Source organism: Phycodurus eques, chromosome 1 (assembly GCF_024500275.1).
Source record: "Phycodurus eques isolate BA_2022a chromosome 1, UOR_Pequ_1.1, whole genome shotgun sequence".
NCBI classification, from domain to species: domain Eukaryota; kingdom Metazoa; phylum Chordata; class Actinopteri; order Syngnathiformes; family Syngnathidae; genus Phycodurus; species Phycodurus eques.
In genome coordinates this window covers 15,653,269-15,677,533 of record NC_084525.1, presented here as the reverse complement: position 1 = coordinate 15,677,533, position 24,265 = coordinate 15,653,269, and the positions used below count along the sequence as shown (strand labels likewise).

The following is a 24,265-nucleotide window of genomic DNA, read 5'->3' as shown; positions in this document are numbered from 1 at the left end:
TGTCTACGCTGCTGGAAACACACTGCAAGAGGCGCTCATGTGAGGAACTGGAAATGGTTCATTTAATAAAGAAAGATGCCACCGATGCTGAAAACCTGTGTCAGATTCACTTCTTACAAGTGAAAACCTGCTCATTAATCATCAAAGATGAATTCAGGAACTGGTGATTTTGTGAGTTATTTACGCTTCCTTTTATGTACTTCCTCCATGGCATGGGCCAAGGAAGAATTGTTCCGGAAAGATTTGCAGATCCACAAACCTTTCTTGTTAACACTGCGAACACAATTCGATAGTGAACAAAGTGTAAATCTTCATTGTGCAACTCGGGCATATGAAGGATCTGTGTATGTCTAAAGATGTAAAATTAGACACATAGAGAAAAAAAAAACACAGAATAACAAGTACAAAATTGTAGTTTGGATATACAGTAAGAATAAATCCCTGTGCGATGAATACAATTTAAAGTTAAAACGTCAGTGGGCAACTCATGAAGGTTTGCTGCCCACGACTTATCAAGCTGATATTACGAGATATAAAATATTAAACTCCAGCACAAATGGAGAATGTACTGTAGAGGGTGTACTTTGTTCATTGATAAGGGACATTACATGGTTTAGTGTATACCTTGCTTGGTGCAGATAAAGGTTCATAGTATTTAATGTAGCGTACCAGAGTAGAGAGGGGGGGGGGGGGGGGGAGAAGAAATACAAACTTACACTTGGGACATTAGGAAATGTTAATGTGCTTGTATGCAATTCTAAACTCAAAGTGTGAATATGGGTATGATTAGCATGCTATGTTGTCAATACATACAGATGATTCAATGTTACATAGTACCTATGCAGTACTACAATTGTGACATTACATTGTGTACATAATTAAAACTAACTGTGACCATTGATACTAAAGATATAAGGTGCTCCTTATACCGTATATTCTGCCTTTTTTTCCAGTGTAATTTTAACATGAATTTGCCACACGTGTAATGTAAAAGTAGCAATTTATCATTAAAGTTTTCATGTGCGCTTTCTCACTTGCCATTACATTGACCCCCCTTACAGTACTGTTGCCTCTTCCTCACCCCCCCCACCGCCCTGTCTTGAAAACAGTGTTGTGTTGCCACTGTGTGCTCTGAAGGAGCTCAAACTGGCGGCTGGGAAAGCAGTGAAATGGAATAATTTAATCGCATTAAGAGAAAAACATTCTCTTTTCATTTTTAAATTCCAGAGGCACGCTTTTTTTTCTTTCAGCCTTTCTTTATTAAACCGCCTTTACTCCAAATTTCTCTGTCCTTACCCCGACACGGCTGCTGAGCTCTGAACATCCACCAAGACCATGCTCAACGCACACAAACGCACACAAACGCACACAAACGCACACACACACACACACACACACTTGTACATATGTTTTAACTTGAGGAATTGCCATGCATACATACTGCCATGTAAATAATACAATGTTTGAAAAATGTTGTTTTTATCATTTGAAATGTAAACACAGTCGCGCCATTGCCTTCTATGGGAACGACGAGATTTCCAACATGGCCGTCACTTAAGCATGTCGATTAACCTGGCTGGTGTATCTAGTGTTTATACCTATGCCCGTGAAGCCCAATAGAAGATGTTGTGTGTGGTCATGTGGCTGCCTTGTGCCGTTTGATTGATGAGCTGGATTCAAATGATACTAGTGATCACGTTGGATTGGCACAACAGTGCCCTATGCGGAAGGGGAAGTCTAAAAATAGATCACACACGCAATAAGTGATAAATAAAATTTGCGAGCGGCATGTAGATCATTGTAACGGAGTGAAAGTACAGTTTCTTAACACAAATCTTGAGTAAATGTAACGTGTTCCTACCCATCTCTGTATACCTATAATGGCAGACATTGACGAAACAAAGTGGTCTAATATTATTTTCCATACCTGTATATGCACAAAGAGAAAGGAATTGTATGCAAGGAAATAACTGATGTCGATAAAATCATATACATTTTATATTTGCAAGTACTTTCATGAGTGCCTTACAAAGGGTTAATCCATTCAATGTGGGTAACCTAAGCATTTTCTGTTTATGTTTTGTGTATTTCTGTATTATTGTTATTAGACTTCACCGATTTTATATAATTAACATTTTATGATTCAACATGATTCAAATTAAACGGTTAAGCATTTCAGAAAAGCATTATCATTAAACAAAACATAACCATAAATAAATTAATGATGGTTGTTGTTCAGTCATCAGTCATATTAAAAAAAACCAAAAAACATTTCACAAATTCTGCCTGGGTATGTAAATTTATAGGCACGACTGTACATCTATGCAGTCATACGTACCGCTGTCATATTGGAATGAAAGTGTAGGCTACACCTTTTTCATAACCACTAGATGGCGGCCTACATTTATAAAATGTGAGTTTTTTTTTCCATTTGCCCATATACCTATGTATAATGCACACTATTGACTTTTGACAATTTTAGGGGGGGAAATGCGCATTGTACACGAGAAATTACACACACGCACACACACACACACACACACACACGCACACACACACACACACACACACACACACAGAGCTTTCATGAGGACGAGCCACCTGAAGAGCCCTGAGGATTATCGGACCAGTTCAAATCCTGTTCAGAGCTTTTGCTCTCTTGCTCAGCTAAATCCCCACTACACTCATGTTAAAAAACAACAGCCACAATACACAGATCTTACCTTTTTAGTTTGTATCACATTAGTAAAAGTATTACAATACTGTACCACTGAAACTGATCATCAAACATACCATTTTTGACTTCTTTAACACTTGAAAATGTTGTCTTTCCAGCTAATCAATGTTACTTTTTTTATTTTTTCCCCGACTTCTGAGTAGAGTTTTGGTCCTTGTCAGTCTGTAATAACACCACATGGACAGCAAGACAAGCAGCCATTGCTCTGCGCTGCCTTCGCAGTGGCACATTCCAATTGGATACTGTCACGCTAGCAGAGCACAAAAGAGGTGCTTTCACACAGCAAATCTTTTGGCTCAGAGCCACAGCATCAGCCAAACTATAATACTGCTCCCTCGAGACCATGTCCCTGCATGCTTGTTTTTCCTCTCTGCCGTTAGTGAGCACTCTCAAGCAGCCAGATCACAGTTCAAATCATTCGTCATCATGGATATATATACGTATATATTATTGGCACGGTGGACGACTGGTTAGCACATCTGCCTCACAGTTCTCACAGGACCCGGGTTCAAATCCGGCCTCACCTGTGTGGAGTTTGCATGTTCTCCCCGTGCCCGCGTGAGTTTTCTCCAGGTACTCCGGTTTCCTCCCACATCCTAAAACCACGCGTGGTAGGTTGATTGAAGACTCTAAATTGGCCGTAGGTGTGAATGTGAGTACAAATGGCTGTTTGTTTATATTTGCCATGCGGTTGGCTGGCGACCAGTTAAGGGTGTACCCTGCCTCTCGCCCAAAGACAGCTGGGATAGGCTCCAGCATGCCTGCGACTCTTGTGAGGATAAGCGGTACAGAAAATTGATGCATGGATATTTATTTATCAATACAAATTTGATAAACAAGTGGGGGCTGATCAAAAATGTTGCACCTTCAAAGCCAATTGTTAAGGGGGGGGGGCTTAGTTTATTGCCCCTTCAAAACTGATCGATAGTACGTTTTCAGTTATTCTATGAAAATGCTGTGCTATGCCTTACTTTTTCTCATTTTATTTCTGAAGTGACATTAAACAGATCTGTCACAAATAAAAATTTGCATCCAGTAGTGCTGCAATTAGTAATCGAGTATTCTTCTGACAATTCTATCGGAATAATTAAGTATAAGGATAAAATATATTTTTGCTTGGTAAAAGAGCAATTATGAATATACAAGCGATATTCAAAATTCACTAGAGAAAATGAGACATTTCACTTACGAATGAAAGACCAGTTAGTTTCAATCAATTTCTTTCAGTTTTTCTTAATTTCACATTGTGCATATAGCAGGAAACTGCATTTTTTGTCTACAAACATTTCGGGTGAGACAATTTTAAACAAATAAATAATGAATTAAAAAAAAAAAAAACACCAGCCGGGTGTTTAAAACAATTATATAAGCTGTGGACAAGAGATCGATTACACCGGAGAAGTTACAGAGATACGTCTGCAGAAGAAGCGAGCCATTCACGCAAACAGGATGTGGAGGTTTACAGATCATGCATGTATGCATGACCATGCATGTTTTTTGGCTGTGGGAGGAAACTGGAGCACCCGAAGAAAACCCACACAGGCACGGGGATAACATGTAAACGCCACACAGGCGAGGCCGGATTTGAACCAAGGTCCCCAGAACTGTGAGGCAGATGTGCTAGCCAGTCGCCCACCGTGCCACCCTGTATAATATCTTCAGAAATTAATGGAAATGTACCATACTTATATCACATGCAAATTATTAGTTATTTCTACTCATTGGTCTGCGATTGGCTGGCAACACATATAAACAAACAACCATTTGCACTCACATTCACACCTACGAGCAATTTAGAGTTGTCAATTAACCTACCATGCATGCTTTTGGGATGTGGGAGGAAACCGGAGTGCCCGGAGAAAACCTACGCAGGCACGGGGAGAACATGCAAACTCCACCCAGGCGGGGCCGGAGATTGAACCCCGGACCTCAGAACTGTGAGCGAGATGCTCTAACCAGTCGGCCACCGTGCCGCCATTAATTTATTAATTAATTACATTTTTTATGAACTTTGCTTTTTGCACAAGGGCAAAAATTCCCCAAACTGTTCCCACTAAATTGCGTCTATATTATTGTCCTAAATAGAGGCCAATGAAAAATAAGACTATGGATAGAAAGAGAGAAATACTGTAGATGAACAAGAGTGGAAGTAAAAGAGGAAGTAAGTGTTTCCGGTTGGAGGAAGGCAGGTGAGATAATTCAACCTGTCAAGTGTTTGTTTGGACAAGGGTAGCAGCAGTAGACCAGAGGATTATGGGATTACGGCAGGTGTCGATGGTCATGTGAACCGGCGTTGTCATTGCTGAACTCGTTTAGTATTTCGCAGTAAGGAAGCTTAGCCTGGCACACAGACACATTCCTACCCACACATCTTTCCATGTACTTTTTTTTTGCCTTCTGTGAATTTCTTCAGCTTGACTTTCTTCTTTGTTTTGTCAAATTTCATCTCAAGCATGGCTATTCCGGACTCTTCATCCCACTAACTCCCTACCACTCTCTCTTCCCGGTGTTAGGCTGCTTCGGCTGCATCTTTTTCCATGTCTTCACTAATCCAGGAGAGTACTTTGAATTTTCTAAAGAGGAAAATGTGAAGGTGAAGATACTCTGAAACAATGTCCAGGCTGTGTGGAAAGAACAACGTTGGCCTTGGTAAGTTTCACAACATTTTGACATTATCTGAAAAAAACCTTGTGGTTTATTTTTAAGGTTACACTCTGTAAGCCAAATGTAGTTGATTGGGTCCAAAATTATAAGACCATATAATGTAGAAGTTGGTCATACAATTTGGCCCACCAGGGCCATTCTGGTAGCCGTCCAGGCCACCACATGTGCGGTGCTTGGCTGCCAGACCCAACGGCAATGCAGGGGCCAGGCAAGAGGGTCGGGTGGCGGCCGCTGGACGAGCGCCGCCGGAGCAGGGTTGGGATCAGGAAAGGGACAACGTGATGACAATTGACTGGGAAGAGAAAAATGAACCTTAAAAAAAATAATAATCAAAATCGGAGTCCGAAACCGTGTCAGAAAGATGGTTAATTAAATTGGGGCCATCTTCATAATCAGATATCTAAAAAAATAAAACTGTTAGGGCTTGGTGAATAACTAGGACAAGTGAGTGACACTGATGAAAAGGACAGAGAAGAAGGAATGATAGGGCTTACCGGAAGAGGGTAGGTTTGGTCGCCAGGCTGATGGGGCTGGGAGGCAGACCGGCGGCGTCTCGGGTGATGCCGTGTGCTTCCTACTGGGTCCTTTATAGTTTGCTGCATTCTGTCAGGTTCGGGCTTTCACAGTGTTGGAGGCAAGGACACGGGTGGCTGGAGGGAACTGATTGGTTGGCACAATGTAGAGGGTTGACGAGAACAGGTGGACATAATAACTAAATGCACACATTTGAACAACATAGGACACAGGAAAACATGAAACAAAACTAAATAGAATCTAAACTAAAACACAGACCATGACATCCGTGTTTCCAACTTCGTGATTAGGTCGCTATAGTGTTGTGGTCAAGACCACACTATTGGAGACCAAGACTTGCCCGAGACCAGAAGTCAATAAGACCAAAACAAGACCACGACCAAAGGGATTGAGATCCAGTCATGACCAAGACTGAGACAAGCCGAGACCGTGCCAAGACCAAGACCATCAAAATCAATTTGAAAAACGATGACAAGGTTGAACAGTTAAGGAGCATTCTCTCTTTAAATTTAATTTTATTTGTAATACATTCCGTGTCCCTCAGTCACAATACCGCAAATGTTGTGGTCATTACGGGGTTGGTGGGGGGTTAGTAACACATTTGTTGTTTTACCAAGTGCTTCTCCTTATTATCACATTCATGAAGCTGAAGAATAGCACATCAGTGCTGGTCTTGACCAGTCTCGACAGAAAATCCCAAGTCCGGCCAGTCCGAGACTGAGATGAGATCAAGACTTTTGGGAGGTGAGTCTAAAACACGACCAGGACCTTTGAAATGTTGTCCCAAGACCGTTCTTGAGACCAAGACTTGTGTGATACAACTCCAGGTCGCTATATTTCGTGACTTTTTCAACCACTCTAGCGACTATTTTTCAATAAAGCCACTAATGACTTTAATCTCGTGGTATGCAGAATGTCATGTGACCAACGTGGAACACGGAATAGCTGACTTCCTGTCTGTGATTTGCTAACAATCATAACTAGGATTGATTACATGATTACAGTTTGAAGCTGATTCTTGTTTTCATTGTGGTGGTATCTTTGGACAAAGTTGAATACATGTATATCATTTATTTATACAAATCTGATACCATGCATGTAAACATGAACAAAGCCCAATCACCATCTATTGTCACCTTTGGTGGCGACATCTTGTGTTTAAAATAAAGACTTATACGGGTGCTTTAAAACTGTTCCCGTCCTCATTCAGCCGAGCGCGACGGAAGTGCTTATACCTGATTTGCCGAATGGGGAAGTAGTTTGCGCATATGCCAGATTCCCGCTTAGAAACAAAACATGAGCGACATAATTTTCACATTGTGGAAGGCAATCACAGAGTTAATTGCGCTGGACATGGCCAAAGACATGGTGCCCATTTATACCTTGATTTAGCAATGATTTCTCCACATTGGATGGTCCAGGTATGTGCTTCCAAGCCGCAAATATTTTGCATAGGTTGCCTTTCCTTGCCTGCCCTGTACTAATCTACATAAGAAAAGCGGGAGAAAACAAAAAATTCTGTGCGCAAGCAGCGACATCAAATTTATGTGATACACTATATCATAATCATATAAGAGCTTTTAATTGGCCCAGAGATAGGGAGGATTAGTTTGTTTGTTTGGTTGGTTTAGTGTGTTTGTTTTATTGGTGCGCTGCTGTCCATGTACTGTAGGTATGCAAAAATTATACAACATAATTTTTTGCAAATTATTTTGTGGACCCTCAGTCATGTTGTGGCTAGTGGAATCCCAAGGATCCTTGGACCCAAGTTTTAGAACCACTGGTTCTAAGACCCTCTAGAGTAAATTCAAAACTTTGTTTCATGCAAACTTGCAAAGACCGACAACTTTGTAGTAGTTCTTTGTGGTGTGTCAAATTTATTCAAATTTACACTTGAATGTTTGCACAAAATTACTGAGCTACTTGGTAAATTGTATATGATGGAAATATTTTTTTTCCCCAATTCACATTCATTTCCATTAGAAATGTTTTTTCCCAAATGTGAATAGTCCGAGGTCGACCAGTCTGCCATAATTGATTGTGTTCGACCTTAGATGTTCCACTGTGCAGTAAATCAAATTATTCACTGTTATTACCCAATGGTAAAAAAGCCGCACTATGGCCAAAGACGTCAGACTTTATAGAATCTTATGTTAGTGCGCTTCAATACAATTTAAGGCCTTACAAAACAAAACAAAACAACAAAATTTGACATTAGAAATGGGTGCTTAGCACCTACTCCACACAGTTCTGATGTTGGGGCGTTAGGCTCTGGCCTTCCCTTTTTTTTTGTACTCTGGTACAAAACTGGTTCCACATTCCAAAAACATTTATGTTAGGTTCATTGAAGAAGCTAAATTGTCCATATGTGTGAATGGTTGTTTGTCTATACAGTATGTGCCTTCCAATTGGATGGCGACCAGTCCATGGTGTACCCCGCCTCTCACACAAATTGGACCAGGATAGACTCCAACTCACCCGTGACCCGAATGAGGATAAGTGATAAAGAAAATGGATGGATAGAGAAACATTACAAACAGCTCGCTAAGCCTATAAAGAGTCGCCGACACTTTGGTGCATCACAACTGCATGGGTGCTTTTGAAGGAATCAGATTGGTGTGACATAATTACCGTGCTAATCTCACTTCCTGATTGGATCGTACTGTGTGTATCTATGTGCCAGTGCCTCTGGCACGGTAACCTAACCACACAAAATGTGTTTCCAAATTACAGTAATTTGCAATAGTTTTTTGAAAGAGACTTTGCTAAGTAGTAGAAGTAGATACTGTTAGTTTATGGTTTGCAGTTGCCAATACAGTATATAGAAGCGCATCTATTCCTTCAAGTTGAGGAGAGGTGGGCTCAGGATGAGCCTCAGTCCAGACAGACTTGTAAACACAGACCAGCAGCTTTGTCCCAACAGATTAAGCAGCTATCACGCAGTCCTTTCACCTCTGACATAGCGTGAGGGACAGCACATATTCTGCAAGGTAGCATTAAATTAAGGTATTAACTGACCGTTAAAGATTGCTGGAAAAAGTTTTACATTATAAAATGAATATATCTAAACGACTAATTTGTAACATAATCTTTTTGTAGTTTTTTTTATGTAGTGTTTGTCGGTACAACATTGTGCTCCTGCCAACTCTCGCCGTCCTTTCTCTGCTGTTTGCGGCAGATACAAAAAGTAATGTGATTAATTGAATAATTTTTTAATAGGCCTAGCTATCTCACAGTACCAAATTATTATAATAAATGCAGACTGAAGCAACCATCAGTCTTCTTTCTGGCACATATGCTTGAGGATTAAAAAGCCTTTATTTAGAGTATACTATGCATTCAATGACCTTTTTAACCCTCTTAGCATTAGCAAGGATGCGATCTGGGAGATTATTCAGATGTTCTGTTAGTCTCTGTGGTGATAACAGGTAAATACTTTAAATTGAGTCAAGTTGCAGAAATTTTTATGTACAGTTCAGAAAGAAAAAAAAATATCAATTTATCCATTCATCCATTTTCTATAGTGCTTTTCCTCACGAGGGTGGCAGGTGAGCAGGAGTCAATCCCAGCTGACTTTGGCCAAGAGGCAGGGTACAACCTGGACTGGTTGCCATCTAATCGCAGGACTAACAAACATTATCAATCATATTCATAGGTAAAGACCATTTAGAGCAGGGGTGTCAAACTCATTTTTATTGCGGGCCAGATTGTAGTTACGGTTTCAGAGGGCCATTAAACCATATAAATGTTTAATCGCGTCCTCATATTATTACATAGACACAACAAATTGATGGATAACTAGTTTTGAAATCATAATTCAAGGATGATAGTTTGTTCAGCTATTGTTCGAGTTACTGTAAAGCAAAAAGTGCTTGAAATTTTGGTGAAGATTTTCGCAAGAATCATGGAAGTTGCACCTGATTTGCTTTCCCGGGTCACATAAAATGATGAGGCGGGCCAGATTTGGCCCCTGGGCCTTGAGTTTGGTACGTGATTTAGAGTCTTCAATTAACAAATGTGCCGGCACGGTGGGCGACTGGTTAGCACATCTGCCTCACAGTTCTGGGGACCGGGGTTCAAATTCCGGCCCCGCCTGTGTGGACTTTGCATGTTCCCCCCGTGCCGGCGTGGGTTTTCTCCAGGCACTCCGGTTTCCTCCCACATCCCAAAAACATGCGTGGTGAGGTAGATTGATGACTCTAAATTGCCCGTAGGTGTGAATGTGAGTGAGAATGATTCTTTGTTTCTATGTGCCCTGCAATTGGCTGGCGACCGGTTCAGGGTGTACCCCAACCCATCCGAAGATAACTGGGATAGGCTCCAGCAGCCCGCGACCCCAGTGAGGATAAGCGGTAAGGAAAATGGATGGATGGAATTAACAAATGTAGCATGCATGTTTTTGCAATGTGACAGGAAGCTAGAGTACTGAAAGTTAACTTGCACTAGCAAGGGGAGAATATGCAAAAACCACACAGGAGGGACGGAGCCCTTGATATCAGGGTGAAAAAGCAATTTGAAATGTAAGCAGGCATCTTTTGGAGGGCTTCTAGCTGAAAAAGTGCTAGAGGCTTGTGGGTGGTTTATTGGGTGTGATTTATCAACGACTCTGTGGTTGGTGTCACAGGACAGATGAACTCAAAGTTCAACTCACATCCATCCATCCATTTACCGCTTATCCTCACTAGGGTTGAGGGCATGCTGGTGCCGAGCCCAGCTGAGGGCGAGAGGCGGGGTACACCTTGAACTGGTCGCCAGCCAATTGCATGGCACACATAAACAAACAACCATTCGCACACCAATGGGCAATTTAGAGTCTTCAATTAATCTATCATGCATGTTTTTGGGATGTGGGAGGAATCCGGAGTACCTGGAGAAAACCCACCCAGGGAAGGGGAGAACATGTAAACTCCACACAGGCGAGGCCGGATTTGATCCCAGGTCCTCAGAACTGTGAGGCTAACCAGTCGGCCACCGTGCCGCCATTTCACCTCACATAGAGTCACTCAGGTGCTTTCATTTCCATCGCTTCGTCAGACCTCTCGGGGCTGAACAGAAGATGCCTTATTACTGACATGTTCAGTCAGTTTTGTTGCCCCTGTATGCATTTGCAAGTGAAACATGCCAGAGTAAATTGGGAAAAAAGACTTTCCATTTTTTTCCTCTATTCAGTGGAGTGATAGAAGTTATATTGGAACAGAGTTTAAAGGGAAATTGCTGCTGTAAACCACAGGCAGCTTCTACAACGCAATAGCTCTGACCTGAAATAATTAGAGATTGAGAAAAAAAATAACAAGAACAATGTGATGCATACATTGACAAGAAGGGAGGATTCCTTGCTGTAAAGGTGGCAGGTGGGAGAACGATAACCGATTGCTTTTGGAGTGGATATATCTGTAGTCCATGTGGGAGAATGACAATTGTGGAGTGTCCATAGAAAGAAAAATCCAGTATTGTACAACATATATCACTGTTTTATATATATATATGTATATATGTATGTATACATATTTTCTATACATCTTATTCTGTTCAGGGTCGTGGAAGCCGAAGCCTGATGAAATATTTCTGCTGCACATTTTTTAAATTTACTGTATTATAATATAGGAGTTTGCATGTTCTCCCCGTGCCTGCGTGGGTTTTCTCCGGGCACTCCGGTTTCCTCCCACATCCCAAAAACATGCATTAATTGGAGACTCTAAATTGCCCGTAGGCATGACTGTGAGTGCGAATGGTTGTTTGTTTCTATGTGCCCTGTGATTGGCTGGCAACCAGTTCAGGGTGTACCCCGCCTCCTGCCCGATGACAGCTGGGACGGACGGGCTCCAGCACGCCCGCGACCCTAGTGAGGAGAAGCGGCTCAGAAAATGGATGGATGGATGAATGTATTATAATATAATGATTATTAAGATACCAGTAACATTAAGAAAATAAGTCGGCAGATACATTTGAAAATGTTTCAGTGCTCGTCATAAATTAGGGTATGACTGTAAAATCTATAAAAGGCCAATGAAGCACAAGATAAAGTGATAAGAGGATTGGAAGTGAACAAAAGTAAAATAAATACTGTGTATCAAACACAAATTTCAATACAACAACCCCTCTGGCATAAATAAATCATATGCCGTTCGTCCTGCTCTTAACCAGACCTCATGAAACAGCAAGATGAAAGTACTACATATTCATCGAGAGTAGATCACCAAGGAATCAAAAAAAAAAAAAGACCATAATTCTCAAATCATGAAAGTGGATGAAAAGCAAACTCCATTATAGGCAAAAAGCAGATTGTGTGTCCAAAGTCATTTCTTAGAGTGTGATTTTAAGGGATAATGTCACGAGCATAATGGATTTCACCGGGGCAAATCATCTGCTAATAATCCACACCTTACAAGCAATCAGAATCCATCCAAATGGAACAAAGTTCTGCTTATTCTTATACACACCAAGTGTAACAAACACCAATGGCATGTAACACACCAAAAACCTAAGACGGCATTATGAATCCTCAATGGATTACCACAGACTTTGGGCAAGGTGCACCATTTTTATAAGCAATGCTACAAAACACGACTTACTGTATAACGCCACTGTTTAACACCAAACTTTTAACAAGATTCAAAGAAAATGCGCAAAGGAAGGCATATATTTGTTCGCTAGCAGACTACTTCGTGTTTCATACAGGACGGCTATTGCCATTCTTACCAAAATTGAATAGGTGCTTCAACGGCTGGGCGATATGGCCTGACAACGAAATTTCACTAACAATTTTACAAAAACACAATTTGTGATTCCCCCCCTTTCACTTAGAGAATATGCAAATAACAATGACATGGCAATGACAAGATTGGCTTTTTGTTTTGTTTTTCCCTTCTGGAATTTCCTTTATTTCTCCTACAATACTAAACAAGCATTGAAACAGTTTTCAGTTTTTTTTTTTTTAAACTTGCATCAACCTCCACAGAAATAATAATAATTAAAAAACAAATAACAGAAAAAGTGAAAATAAGTGCTCCTTCTTATGAAAATGTCCTTTTTGTAATAACATGAGCTTTAATAACAATCCTTAATACATTCATATTCTTGAACTGTCAAACTGCATGGCTTGATGTGATGTCTGAAGAGTTAACATGCTAAATTGCCACACAGTTTACTTTGCACTTTGTGGGAGGACTACAGTGGGTATGGAAGGTTTTCAGACCTCCTTAAATTATTCACTCTTTGTTATATTGCAGCCATTTGCTAAAATCATTTAAGTTCATTTTTTTCCTCATTAATGTACACACAGCAACCCATATTGACAGAAAAATTGAATTGTTGAATTTTTTGCAGATTTATTAAAAAAGAAAAACTGAAATATCACACACCCATAAGTATTCAGACCCTTTGCTGTGACACTCATATATTTAACTCGGGCGCTGTTCATTTCTTCTGATCATTCTTAAGATGGTTCTACACCTTCATTGGAGTCCAACTGTCTTTGATTATATTGATTGGACTTAATTAGGAAAGCCACATCCCTGTCTATATAAGACCCTACAGCTCACAGTGCATGTCAGAGCAAATGAGAATCAAGAGGTCAAAGGAACTGCCTGAAGAGCTCAGAGACAGAATTGTGGCAAGGCACAGATCTGGCCAAGGCTACAAAAAATGTATGCTGCACTTAAGGTTCCTAAGAGCACAATGGCCTCCATAATCCTGAAATGGAAGGCGTTTGGGACGATCAGAACCCTTCCTAGAGCTGGCCGTCCGGCCAATCTAAGCAATTGGGGGAGAAGAGCCTTGGTGAGAGAGGTAAAGAAGATCCCAAAGATCACTGTGTCTGAGCTCCAGAGATGCAGTCGGGAGATGGGAGAAGGTTCTAGAAAGTCAACCATCACTGCAGCCCTCCACTCGTCGGGGCTTTATGGCAGAGTGGCCCGACGGAAGCCTCTCCTCAGTGCTCATCACCTGTCCAATACAGTCCCAATAGTGAAGCATGGTGGTGGCAGCATCATTTTCAGCTGCAGGGACAGGGAGACTGGTTGCAATCGAAGAAAAGATGAATGCGGCCAAGTACAGGGATATCCTGGATGAAAACCTTTTCCAGAGTGTTCAGGACCTCAGACTGGGCCGAAGTTTCACCTTTCAACAAGACAATGACCCTAAGAACACATCTTAAATAACAAAGGAGTGGCTTCAGAACAACTCCGTGACTGTTCTTGAATGGCCCAGCCAGAACCCTGATTTAAACCCAATTGAGCATCTCTGGAGAGACCTGAAAATGGCTGTCCACCAACGTTCACCATCCAACCTGACAGAAGTGGAGAGGATCTGCAAGGAGGAATGGCAGAGGATCCCCAAATCCAGTTGTGAAAAACGTTATTAGCTCAAAAGGGTGCTTCTACTAAATACTGAGCAAAGGGTCTGAATACTTATGGCTGTGTGATACTTCAATGTCTTTTTTAATAAATCTCCCAAAATTTCAACAATTCTGTTTTTTTCTGTCAATATGGGGTGCTGTGTCTACATTACTCACTACTAGTCACTTTATACCGCATACACTCCTTGAGGTCTCAGCGCCCTTTGCACGATGGATCATTGCACCGGACTATTGCAATATTAGTCATTCGAACTGCTCTAAGTGCTAGAGGACTCTGCATCTTTTTGCACAATTGTTTTTTGTCAATGTCTTTATGTCTCCGAAGTGTTCTGTAAATTGACTGCCTGTTGTACTAGAGCGGCTCCAACTACCGGAGACAAATTCCTTGTGTGTTTTGGAGCATACTTGGCAAATAAAGATGATTCTGATTCTGAGTAATGAGGGGGGGAAAATAACTTAAATGATTTTAGCAAATGGCTGAAAAATTTAATGGGTTCTGAATACTTTCCGTACCCACTGTATATGCAAATGTGTTCATTTATCAAACCTGAGTCGAATTGCACTGGCTGATTCTGTATCTGTGCACTTCCTAACCAGATGTATGACAAAAATGCAATTTTCAATATGGACAAAATATATGCATGTTTTTTTTTTTATTGACACAATGAACATCACAGTATCTCAATAGTGTATATTTCATGCTCAACTGCATGTATCAAAACATTACTCCTCTACAACAAAGAGTTTGAAGCAAACAACAAAATAACCACATAGCCACCTGTGAGTTTTTCCCAGTGCAAAGGGCTCTCGTGCATAACAATTACTACCATTCAAAGATGGAACAAAACTGCTGAACAGCAAACCAACATTAAGTGCAAGAACTCATTTTTGCATTTTTTTTCACCAAAATCAACTCACTCAAAGATTTTAATATTACAATATGTTGCTGCATGTCATTCAAAATCCCCAAATGAATAGGCCCAATCTCTGGGGCAAACAGTGCAGTGTGCCGTGACTTCTGCACCCTCTGGAAAACCCTGTGGCCAAAAAAGTCAGTATACAAAACATACATCAATATCTTTCTCTGCTTATTTTCCATATAATAAATCGTAGTGTGATGGGGCCTTGGTGGTCAGAGTCTTGGATATGTCACAGATTGCAACAAAAATTATTTGACTGCATTAGTAGTTTTATCTAGTTCCAAATATTCCCTCTGAACACCTTTGTGGCCAAAAATTCCTCACTTAAGAAAACTAGTCACACCAGACCTCCCAGGCATCTTGCTGAACGGCAACAGTTTTGTAAAGAGGAATGGTCCAAAATTCATCCTAATCATTGTGTACGTCTGATCTGCACCTACAAGAAACATTTGGTTGAGGTTATTGCCACCAAAGGATTGTCAACTTTTTTTTTTAAATCCAAGGGTTCACTTACCTTTTCATCCCTGTCCTGTGGATGGTCACATTTTCTCGAAAAATATATTTTTTTTGTTATTAGTTTAAATTTGTTTATTAATGAGATTTAGATGAAGATTAGACCACATTTTATGACAAATTTAAGAAATTCCACATACTTTTCCTCCCTTTGTATTACGTGGAAAATAATAGATTTTTGTCATGAAGAAAAAAAATCTAATAAATACCCTGGCATTTAAGGGCTTACACTCCTGCAAATTATTGATTCTTTGATCATTTCCATCAGGACTGAAGTAAAATAAAAATAATAACATAAATGAATTAGAATAAAAAACCCTGAAACTGAGGTGTCCAAAGGAAAGTGAATTTGAGGAGGGTAATAACTCAGGAGCAAATTGCACATATTGCTACTGCTGTTTGGTGCACTATCCTCAAAACCTTGTTCATGACTTTAAGTTCTATATTTTTCTGATGATTGTTTTCAGAAGCATGGTGGAGTGAGGAGTGAGAGCCTGACAGTAAACAGCTCCAATGACGAAGTGGAACAATCCCCCACTCAATCTGAAGGCAAAATGGCCACTTTTTAAACACAGGACTAAGCTATCAGCTAGCTTTTACTCTTCAGCTGGCCTTCTCGGACAGACAACAGTTCCACTGGCCCTCCTTGTCTTACTGCTCGCTGGCCTCAGTACAGCTGGACCACCGCAGCTAGCTCGCCCACCTCTCCTGTCGGGACAGCCTTTTATCATTTTCTGGGGCATCCCTGATTCCTCCTGCTCCATGAGGCCTGAGCCTGGATCTTTTGGGATGGAGCGCGAGGGCCGTGTGGCGGTCTTCTACGAGGACACGCTGGGAAGCTACCCGTATTTTATAGACAAAGACACAAGGGTCAATGGAGGTTTACCGCAGCACACACGGCTGGACAGCCATCTTCAGAAAATTCAGATGGATTTAGATGCAGCCTTGCCTATGCCCAGGTACCTTGGGCTGGGGGTGGTGCACTGGGCTGAGTGGCTCCCGCAGTGGTTGAGAAATCGAGAGAAGAAGGCCATGTATCAGGAGGCATCGAGGACCTTGCTGAAGGCGTTCTTCCCTAACTGGACTCCGGAGGAGGTGGAGAAGTGGTCACGGGTAAGAAGGGCGAAAGTGTGGCAGATGAGAGCTGCGAGACAGTTAAAGAGAGGTGCTAGGAGAAGATTGAGATAATAGAGCAGCCTCAGCAGCAGTGGGAGAGAGATGCGAAGAATTAGATATACAATGAAAGCCCTCAATAAAATCCGCAATATTTTATAGTTTTACCCATCCCCCATGATTTGAACACATTGACATTTTTCAAAACACATTTTTCAAACACATTACGCAATATTTGAAAACCCCCCAGAAATCTGCAACCATGTACTGTATAAAAAGGTGGCACAGTGAGTGTGTGGTTAGCACATCAGTCTTACAGTTCTAAAGCTAGGGGTTAAAATCCTGGCTTTGGCCTTCCTGTGTCGGATTTCCATGTTTTCCCTGTGCTTGCGTGGGTTTGCTCCGGGTACGCTGGCTTCCTCCCACATCTGAAAAAGGTTCATTAAAGATTGAATTGTCCTTACGTGTCATGTCAGGTTTAAGTGTAAATGATCTATCCACGCCCTGTGATTGGCGACCTGTCCAGGGTGTATCCTGCCTCTCGCCCGAAGTCAGATGGGATAGGGATGATGGCTGATATATAGACATTACTGTACAGTATTGATAAGTGGCATTAATGCCGAAGGTATGGAATTCCATATTGGGAATCGTAAAAGAAATTTCCCCCCAACCCGTTAGTGGCTTCTGTAGTTCCATATCTGTTTTTCTATGTCTAACTGCAGTTAGAGAAAAAACAAACAAGGGAAACTGCTATGAATGAAGGTGCCTGTGTCTACTGCGACTGTCGCTGCTTCTACAATGTGCAGCATCATCCACTTCGTACAAGACCTACAGCTCAGAGGTCTATGTGACAGTTTTTGCAAAAGGCTATCACCCCTGTAAAACAAATTGCAAAGGATGAGGAACTGACTAAAATGATTGCGCAAGGTTTTCAGCCATTTTCAGTTGTGCGTGACAGAGGATTCAGAAGCTATACACATGCCCTCAAAACATTTTATGCACTCCCCAAATTCCCAAAATATGTTTGCATTTTACAGATAATTTTGTGAAGCAGGGTGCACCCTGAAATGGTCACCAGCCAATTGCAGGGCACATACAAACACACTCACATTCAGCGGCACACCCGCGACTCTAGTGAGGATTAGCACTACAGAAAATGGATGTATGGATTTTTTGAAGCACTGTGAGTGTGTGACTTGATAAAGCAAGACAAATAATAAAAATTTGATATCATGTATTTTTACAGTAGTAATTCGTTTTGCAAATCATTTGATAATAAAATTAATTGAAACAAATACAAAAGTGAGGAGCCACTTGAGAGTCTTTCTAAGGAGCCATGCCAAAAGAACCGGTTCTCTAAAAAGAGCCGAAACGCCCATCACTATAGTACAGTACTTGTGTTGTATTCCTCAAGTCACACCGTATCACTTTTTACCTATTTCCGGTGGTGTGACTTAACAATAAGAGTGTCCAAAATTTTATTTCACCAAAGATTACAGCAGCATGATGTAAAATTCCCACAGCTGACTAATATAGGCTACAAATACCTCTCTGCGTTTTCTCCGGGTACTCCGGTTTCCTCCCACATTCCCAAAACATGCATGGTAGGTTAATTGAAGACTCTAAATTGCTCGTAGGTGTGTATGTGAGGGTGAATGGTTGTTTGTTTATATGTGCCCTGCAATTGGCTGGCGAGCAGTTCAGGTTGTACCCCGCCTCTCGCCCAAAGATAGCTGGGATAGGCTCCAGCACACCCGTGACCTTAGCTCTGTGCTGCCGGCACCTTGCACAGTAATCCAAAATGATCCCGTTATCTGATGATCTCCACTTGGTGGTGCAGAATTAAACTTGAGAGCACTGAACAGAAGGGATCAGAAAAAGTTCAGACAAAAAGTCATTTTACTTTAGTTACCACGTAATTAATACGATATTGAATCTGTTATCAACTGGACATTGACTGGTATTGTAAATATGCAGCCATTCCTGCCAGGTGACATCGTTTAGAGATTTGGTACAAAGCTAAATTTGTGAAGGGAATTGTTAAGAGTACACATAAATTGAGGGTATTTAGCTTGCGTACAAATGTATATGATTTTAAGAAAGCTGTATCGTTGCAAGGATATAAAGTGAACACCTACTGTATGTGTATCAAAAACCTAACCAATACTGTAGTTTCCTCATCAGGGTTAGTCAGCATAAAACACGAAAACATAACATAAAAAAGACTGGGTGCGGGATTGTTGTGGACCTCCCTCTGAGTCCAGATGCAACTCTGATGGATCATCAAACAACAAAAACATGGACTGTTGTCAGACAAGTAATTATTGATGGCTTCCTTTGGAACAATATGTTTCAGTGTGCTCAAGCCGATACAAAAAAATATTTTAATGTGACTTAACTGTAAATCGGGGATGGGTAACATTTAAGTTGAAGGGCCATACTAAATTAACAACAACAACAAAAAGTATTCAACAACAACTATTAATATATACAATGAGCATTTGTGGATTTTTATAACAGTTCTTTGAGTTTCTTGTGAGTGTTTTTACTTTTACTTTACTTTCAAATATGTCAAAGGAATGCAAATAGTCTCCTGCTCATATTATTGAATGTTTTTTTTTTTTACATCTAACACAAAGTGCCAAGCCCAAATTTGGATTAAAAAAAGACCGGACGAATCTGACTTATTTCAATGCTCTTACGCCAGGTGGACTTCGAGGCAGCAGCCCAGTCAGTAATGATGGAAACCCTGAGGGAGATCAAACGGCTGCGGCCCAAAGCATTATGGGGTGTCTCCCCTTACCCGAGCTGCTACAACGGTGATTCTGCCCAAACGGCGTCAGCCAATTACAGTGGCCAGTGCCCCCCTGCTGAAAAGCTCCTCAATGACGAGCTTCTGTGGCTGTGGAAGCGCTGCTCTGCCATTTACCCTCTTCTCACGCTGGAGAAGCTACAGGTGGGTGATGCGTTCGTGGCCTTGTTTTGATTTACTTTTCCTTCTCACACACCTACAATTTTGCACAATGATATAGTGGAGCCTTCAGATTCAAGTAACTCTACTTACGAGTTTTTCGAGATACGAGCTGTCGTTCGACCATTTTTTTCTTGCTCTGACTTGCGAGCACAAACTTGAGATACGTGGGTTGGAGGGGGCGGGGAACTCAAGTCATTAAGCAGCACTTTGGCAAGTAGTGAATTCTTCACAAAAGAGGCTTCACGCTGTTGAAGCTTACTCTCAAACTAATGTCCAAGCATGTGCTAGTTGGAAAAAAAATCTTTTTTACCTGTGAAAGATTATTCCGAGTACGGCATTGTGTGCAACCGTAAGCTGCACGATAGGCAGGGATCCTCGCTATTTTGGTTTTCGTGTCAACCACAAACATGGAATGCGTGGAGCTCGAAGGGGTGTGTCATATCTATGCGTCTAAGGGTACTCACAGTCATGGTCCTTATCATTGTCCCCTTTCAAATAAACTGATTAATAATAATAATCATGAGTGGAGTCAAGAGTCTCAATGAACAATATATTTGCCTATTTCTTTTATACTGCCCCAGGTGGCCAAGGAGAGCGCACCAGAAAAAGCAGCACAATGGCTATTCAATTGATGTAGTGTCACAAAAACTGTTCAATTCTTTTTAATTCTATTTCATTCTATCATCACTGTATGTTTTCTAAAGTTCAATATTATGGAGTGCTATTTTGCATCATTAAAGTAACAAATTGTTTGTTGTGTTTTTGGGGGAAGGCTGGAACAGATTAATGGCATTTCCATTCATTTCAATGGGAAAAGATGATTTGAGTGTTTTGAGATACGATCACTGTCACATAACAAATTAGACGTGTATCTCAAGGCACCACTGTAATTAAAATTCACTGGATGTACTGCAGTTTGATTCACATTCGGTACTGGTTGTTTGGATGAACAAATGCACGATGGATAAAGAAATCAGTGCAAAGAAAACTCTAAAATAGGCAATCAACGCATATATTAGGGTTTCAAAACACGGTTAGAGTTTCAAACTATGGTTGAAAACCAGGTCTAGGTTTTCAAAGTAAGTTTCAAAACGGAGTTTGGGTTTCAAAACGGAGTTACGGTTTCAAAATAGGGTTTAAAGAGAGTTTTAGGTTTCAAATTGTGTTTTCAAAACAGGGTTAGGGTTTTAATGTGGGGTTAGGGTTTGAAATTGGGGTTACAAAACAGGGTTAGGGTTTCGAACTAGGGTTGAAAAACAAGGCTAGGTTTTCATAATAGTGTTTAAAACGGAGATAGAGCTTTAAATAAGGGTTTCAAAACAGGATTGGGTTTTCAAATTAGGGTTTAAAAACAGGGTTAGGGTTTCAATGTAGGGTTAGGGTTTCAAACTAGGGTTTAAAAACAGGGCTAGGTTTTCAAAGTAGGGTTCAAAACAAAGTTCAGCTTTAAATAAGGGTTTCAAATGGGATTGGGTTTTCAAATTAGGGTTTAAAAACAGGGTTAGGGTTTCAATGTGGGGTTAGGGTTTCAAACTAGGGTTTAAAAACAGGGCTAGGTTTTCAAAGTAGGGTTCAAAACGTAGTTCGGGCTTTAAATAAGGGTTTCAAAACGTGTTTCGGGTTTCAAATTTGGGTTTAAAAACAGGGTTAGGGTATCAACCTAGGGTTTTAAAATGGGGTTAGGGTTTCAAAACAGGAATAAAGTTTGAAATTAGGGTTTCAAAACGGAGTTAGGGTTTCAAAGTAGGGTTTAAAACGGAATTAGGGCTTTAAATAAGGGTTTCAAAGTGGGGTTAGGGTTTTCAACTAGGTTTTAAAAACAGGGCTAGGTTTTCAAAGTAGGGTTTAAAACGATGTTCTGGCTTTAAATAAGCGTTTCAAAACGGGGTTAGGGTTTCAAACTAGGGTTTCAAAACAGGGTTAGGTTTCAAATTAGGGTTTCAAAATTGGGTTAGGGTTTCAAATTAGGGGTTAAAGAGAGTTTTAGTGTTTCAAAATAGGGTTTAAAAACAGGGTTAAGGGTTTCAATGGTGGGTTAGAGTTTCAAATTAGGGTTTCAAAACAGAGTTAGAGTTTCAAACTATGGTTTAAAACCAGGTCTAGGTTTTCAAAGTAGGTTTCAAAACGGAGTGTGGGCTTTAAGTGAGGGTTTCAAAATGGGGTTAGGGTTTCAAAACGGAGTTACGGTTTCAAAATAGGGTTTAAAGAGAGTTTTAGGTTTCAAATTCGGTTTTGAAAACAGGATTAGGGTTTCAATGTGGGGTTAGGGTTTCAAATTAGGGTGACAAAACAAGGTTAGGGTTTCGAACTAGGTTTTAAAAACATGGCTAGGTTTTCATAGTAGGGTTTAAAAACAGGGCTAGGGTTTCAATGTGGGGTTAGGGTTGCAAATTTGGGTTACAATATGTGGTTAGGGTTTCAAACTAGGGTTTAAAAACAGGGCTAGGGTTTCAAAGTAGTGTTCAAAACAAAGTTCGGTCTTGAAATCAGGGTTTCAAAACGTGTTTAGGGTTTGAAATTAGGGTTTAAAACGGAGTTAGGGTTTCAAAGTAGGGTTTAAAGAGAGTTTTCGCTTTCAAACTCGGTTTTCAAAATAGGGAAAGGTTTTCAAAGTAGGGTTTAAAACGGAGTTAGGGCTTTAAATAAGGGTTTCAAAATGGGATTGAGTTTTCAAAGTAGGGTTTAAAAACAGCGATAGCGTTTCAATGTCGGGTTACGGTCACTAATTAGGGTTTCAAAACGGGGTTAGGGTTTCAAACTAGGGTTTCAAAACAGAGTTAAGTTTCAAATTAGGGTTTCAAAATTGGGTTAGGGTTTCAAATTAGGGTTTAAAAAGAGTTTTAGTGTTCCAAATTAGGGTTTAAAAACAGGGTTGGGGTTTCAATGTGGGGTTAGGGTTTCAAATTCGGGTTTCAAAACAGGGTTCGAGTTTCAAACTATGGTTTAAAACCAGGTCTAGGTTTTCAAAGTAGGTTTCAAAACGGAGTTAGGGCTTTAAATAAGGGTCTCAAAACGGGATTGGGTTTTTTAATTAGGGCTTAAAAACAGGGTTAGGGTTACAAACTAGGGTTTCAAAACAGGGTTAGGTTTCAAATTAGGGCTTCAAAATTGGGTTAGCGCTTCAAATTAGGGTTTAAAGAGAGTTTTTGGTTTCAAATTCTGGTTTCAAAACAGGGTTACGGTTTCAATGTGGGGTTAGGGTTTCAAATTAGAGTTTGAAAGCAGGGTTAGGTTTTCACAGTAGGGTTAAAATAGGGCTAAGTTTCCAAAGTAGGGTTTAAAACTGAGTTAGGGCTTAAAATAAGGGTTTCAAAACGGGATTGGTTATTCAAAGTAGGGGTTAAAAACAGGGTTAGGGTTTCAATGTGGGGTTACGGTCTCAAATTAGGGTTTCAAAACGGGGTTAGAGTTTCAAACTAGGTTTTAAAACCAGGGCTAGGTTTTCAAAGTAGCGTTTAAATCGATTTTCTGGCTTTAAATAAGCGTTTCAAAACGGGGTTAGGGTTTCAAACTAGGGTTTCAAAACAGGGTTAGCTTTCAAATTAGGGTTTCAAAATTGGGTTAGGGTTTCAAATTAGGGTTTAAAGAGAGTTTTAGTGTTCCAAAATAGGGTTTAAAAACAGGGTTAGGGTTTCAAATTAGGGTTTAAAGAGAGTTTTAGTGTTCCAAAATAGGGTTTAAAAACAGGGTTAGGGTTTCAATGTCGGGTTAGGGTTTCAAATTAGGGTTTGAAAACAGGGCTAGGTTTTCAAAGTAGGGTTCAAAACGTAGTTCGGGCTTTAAATAAGGGTTTCAAAACGTGTTTCGGGTTTCAAATTTGGGTTTAAAAACAGGGTTAGGGTATCAACCTAGGGTTTTAAAATGGGGTTAGGGTTTCAAAACAGGAATAAAGTTTGAAATTAGGGTTTCAAAACGGAGTTAGGGTTTCAAAGTAGGGTTTAAAACGGAATTAGGGCTTTAAATAAGGGTTTCAAAGTGGGGTTAGGGTTTTCAACTAGGTTTTAAAAACAGGGCTAGGTTTTCAAAGTAGGGTTTAAAACGATGTTCTGGCTTTAAATAAGCGTTTCAAAACGGGGTTAGGGTTTCAAACTAGGGTTTCAAAACAGGGTTAGGTTTCAAATTAGGGTTTCAAAATTGGGGTAGGATTTCAAATTAGGGTTTAAAGAGAGTTTTAGTGTTTCAAAATAGGGTTTAAAAACAGGGTTAAGGGTTTCAATGATGGGTTAGAGTTTCAAATTAGGGTTTCAAAACAGTTAGAGTTTCAAACTATGGTTTAAAACCAGGTCTAGGTTTTCAAAGTAGGTTTCAAAACGGAGTGTGGGCTTTAAGTGAGGGTTTCAAAATGGGGTTAGGGTTTCAAAACGGAGTTACGGTTTCAAAATAGGGTTTAAAGAGAGTTTTAGGTTTCAAATTCGGTTTTGAAAACAGGATTAGGGTTTCAATGTGGGGTTAGG

The 24,265-nt window shown here is 40.4% G+C and overlaps 1 protein-coding gene across 7 annotated transcripts in view; it reads left to right on the top strand.

Annotated features, from left to right (window-relative positions):
- Positions 1 to 5,025: 5,025 nt before the first annotated feature.
- Positions 5,026 to 24,265, top strand: part of si:dkey-72l14.3 (Glyco_hydro_56 domain-containing protein) — a 46,748-nt gene continuing 27,508 nt past the window's right edge. For 6 of the 7 annotated variants that reach the window (XR_009768812.1, XM_061680200.1, XM_061680192.1 and 3 more), the window contains exons 1-3: positions 5,026 to 5,386; positions 16,192 to 16,837; positions 19,545 to 19,793. Coding sequence is in view for 6 of the 7 variants with exons in the window: in XM_061680200.1 (XP_061536184.1) it covers positions 16,238 to 16,837; positions 19,545 to 19,793 (849 nt within the window). In the remaining variant the exon portion in view is untranslated. Of the gene's footprint in view, positions 5,387 to 6,624; positions 6,680 to 16,191; positions 16,838 to 19,544; positions 19,794 to 24,265 lie in introns of those variants that run through there. The other variant, XM_061680175.1, reaches the window with a different exon arrangement.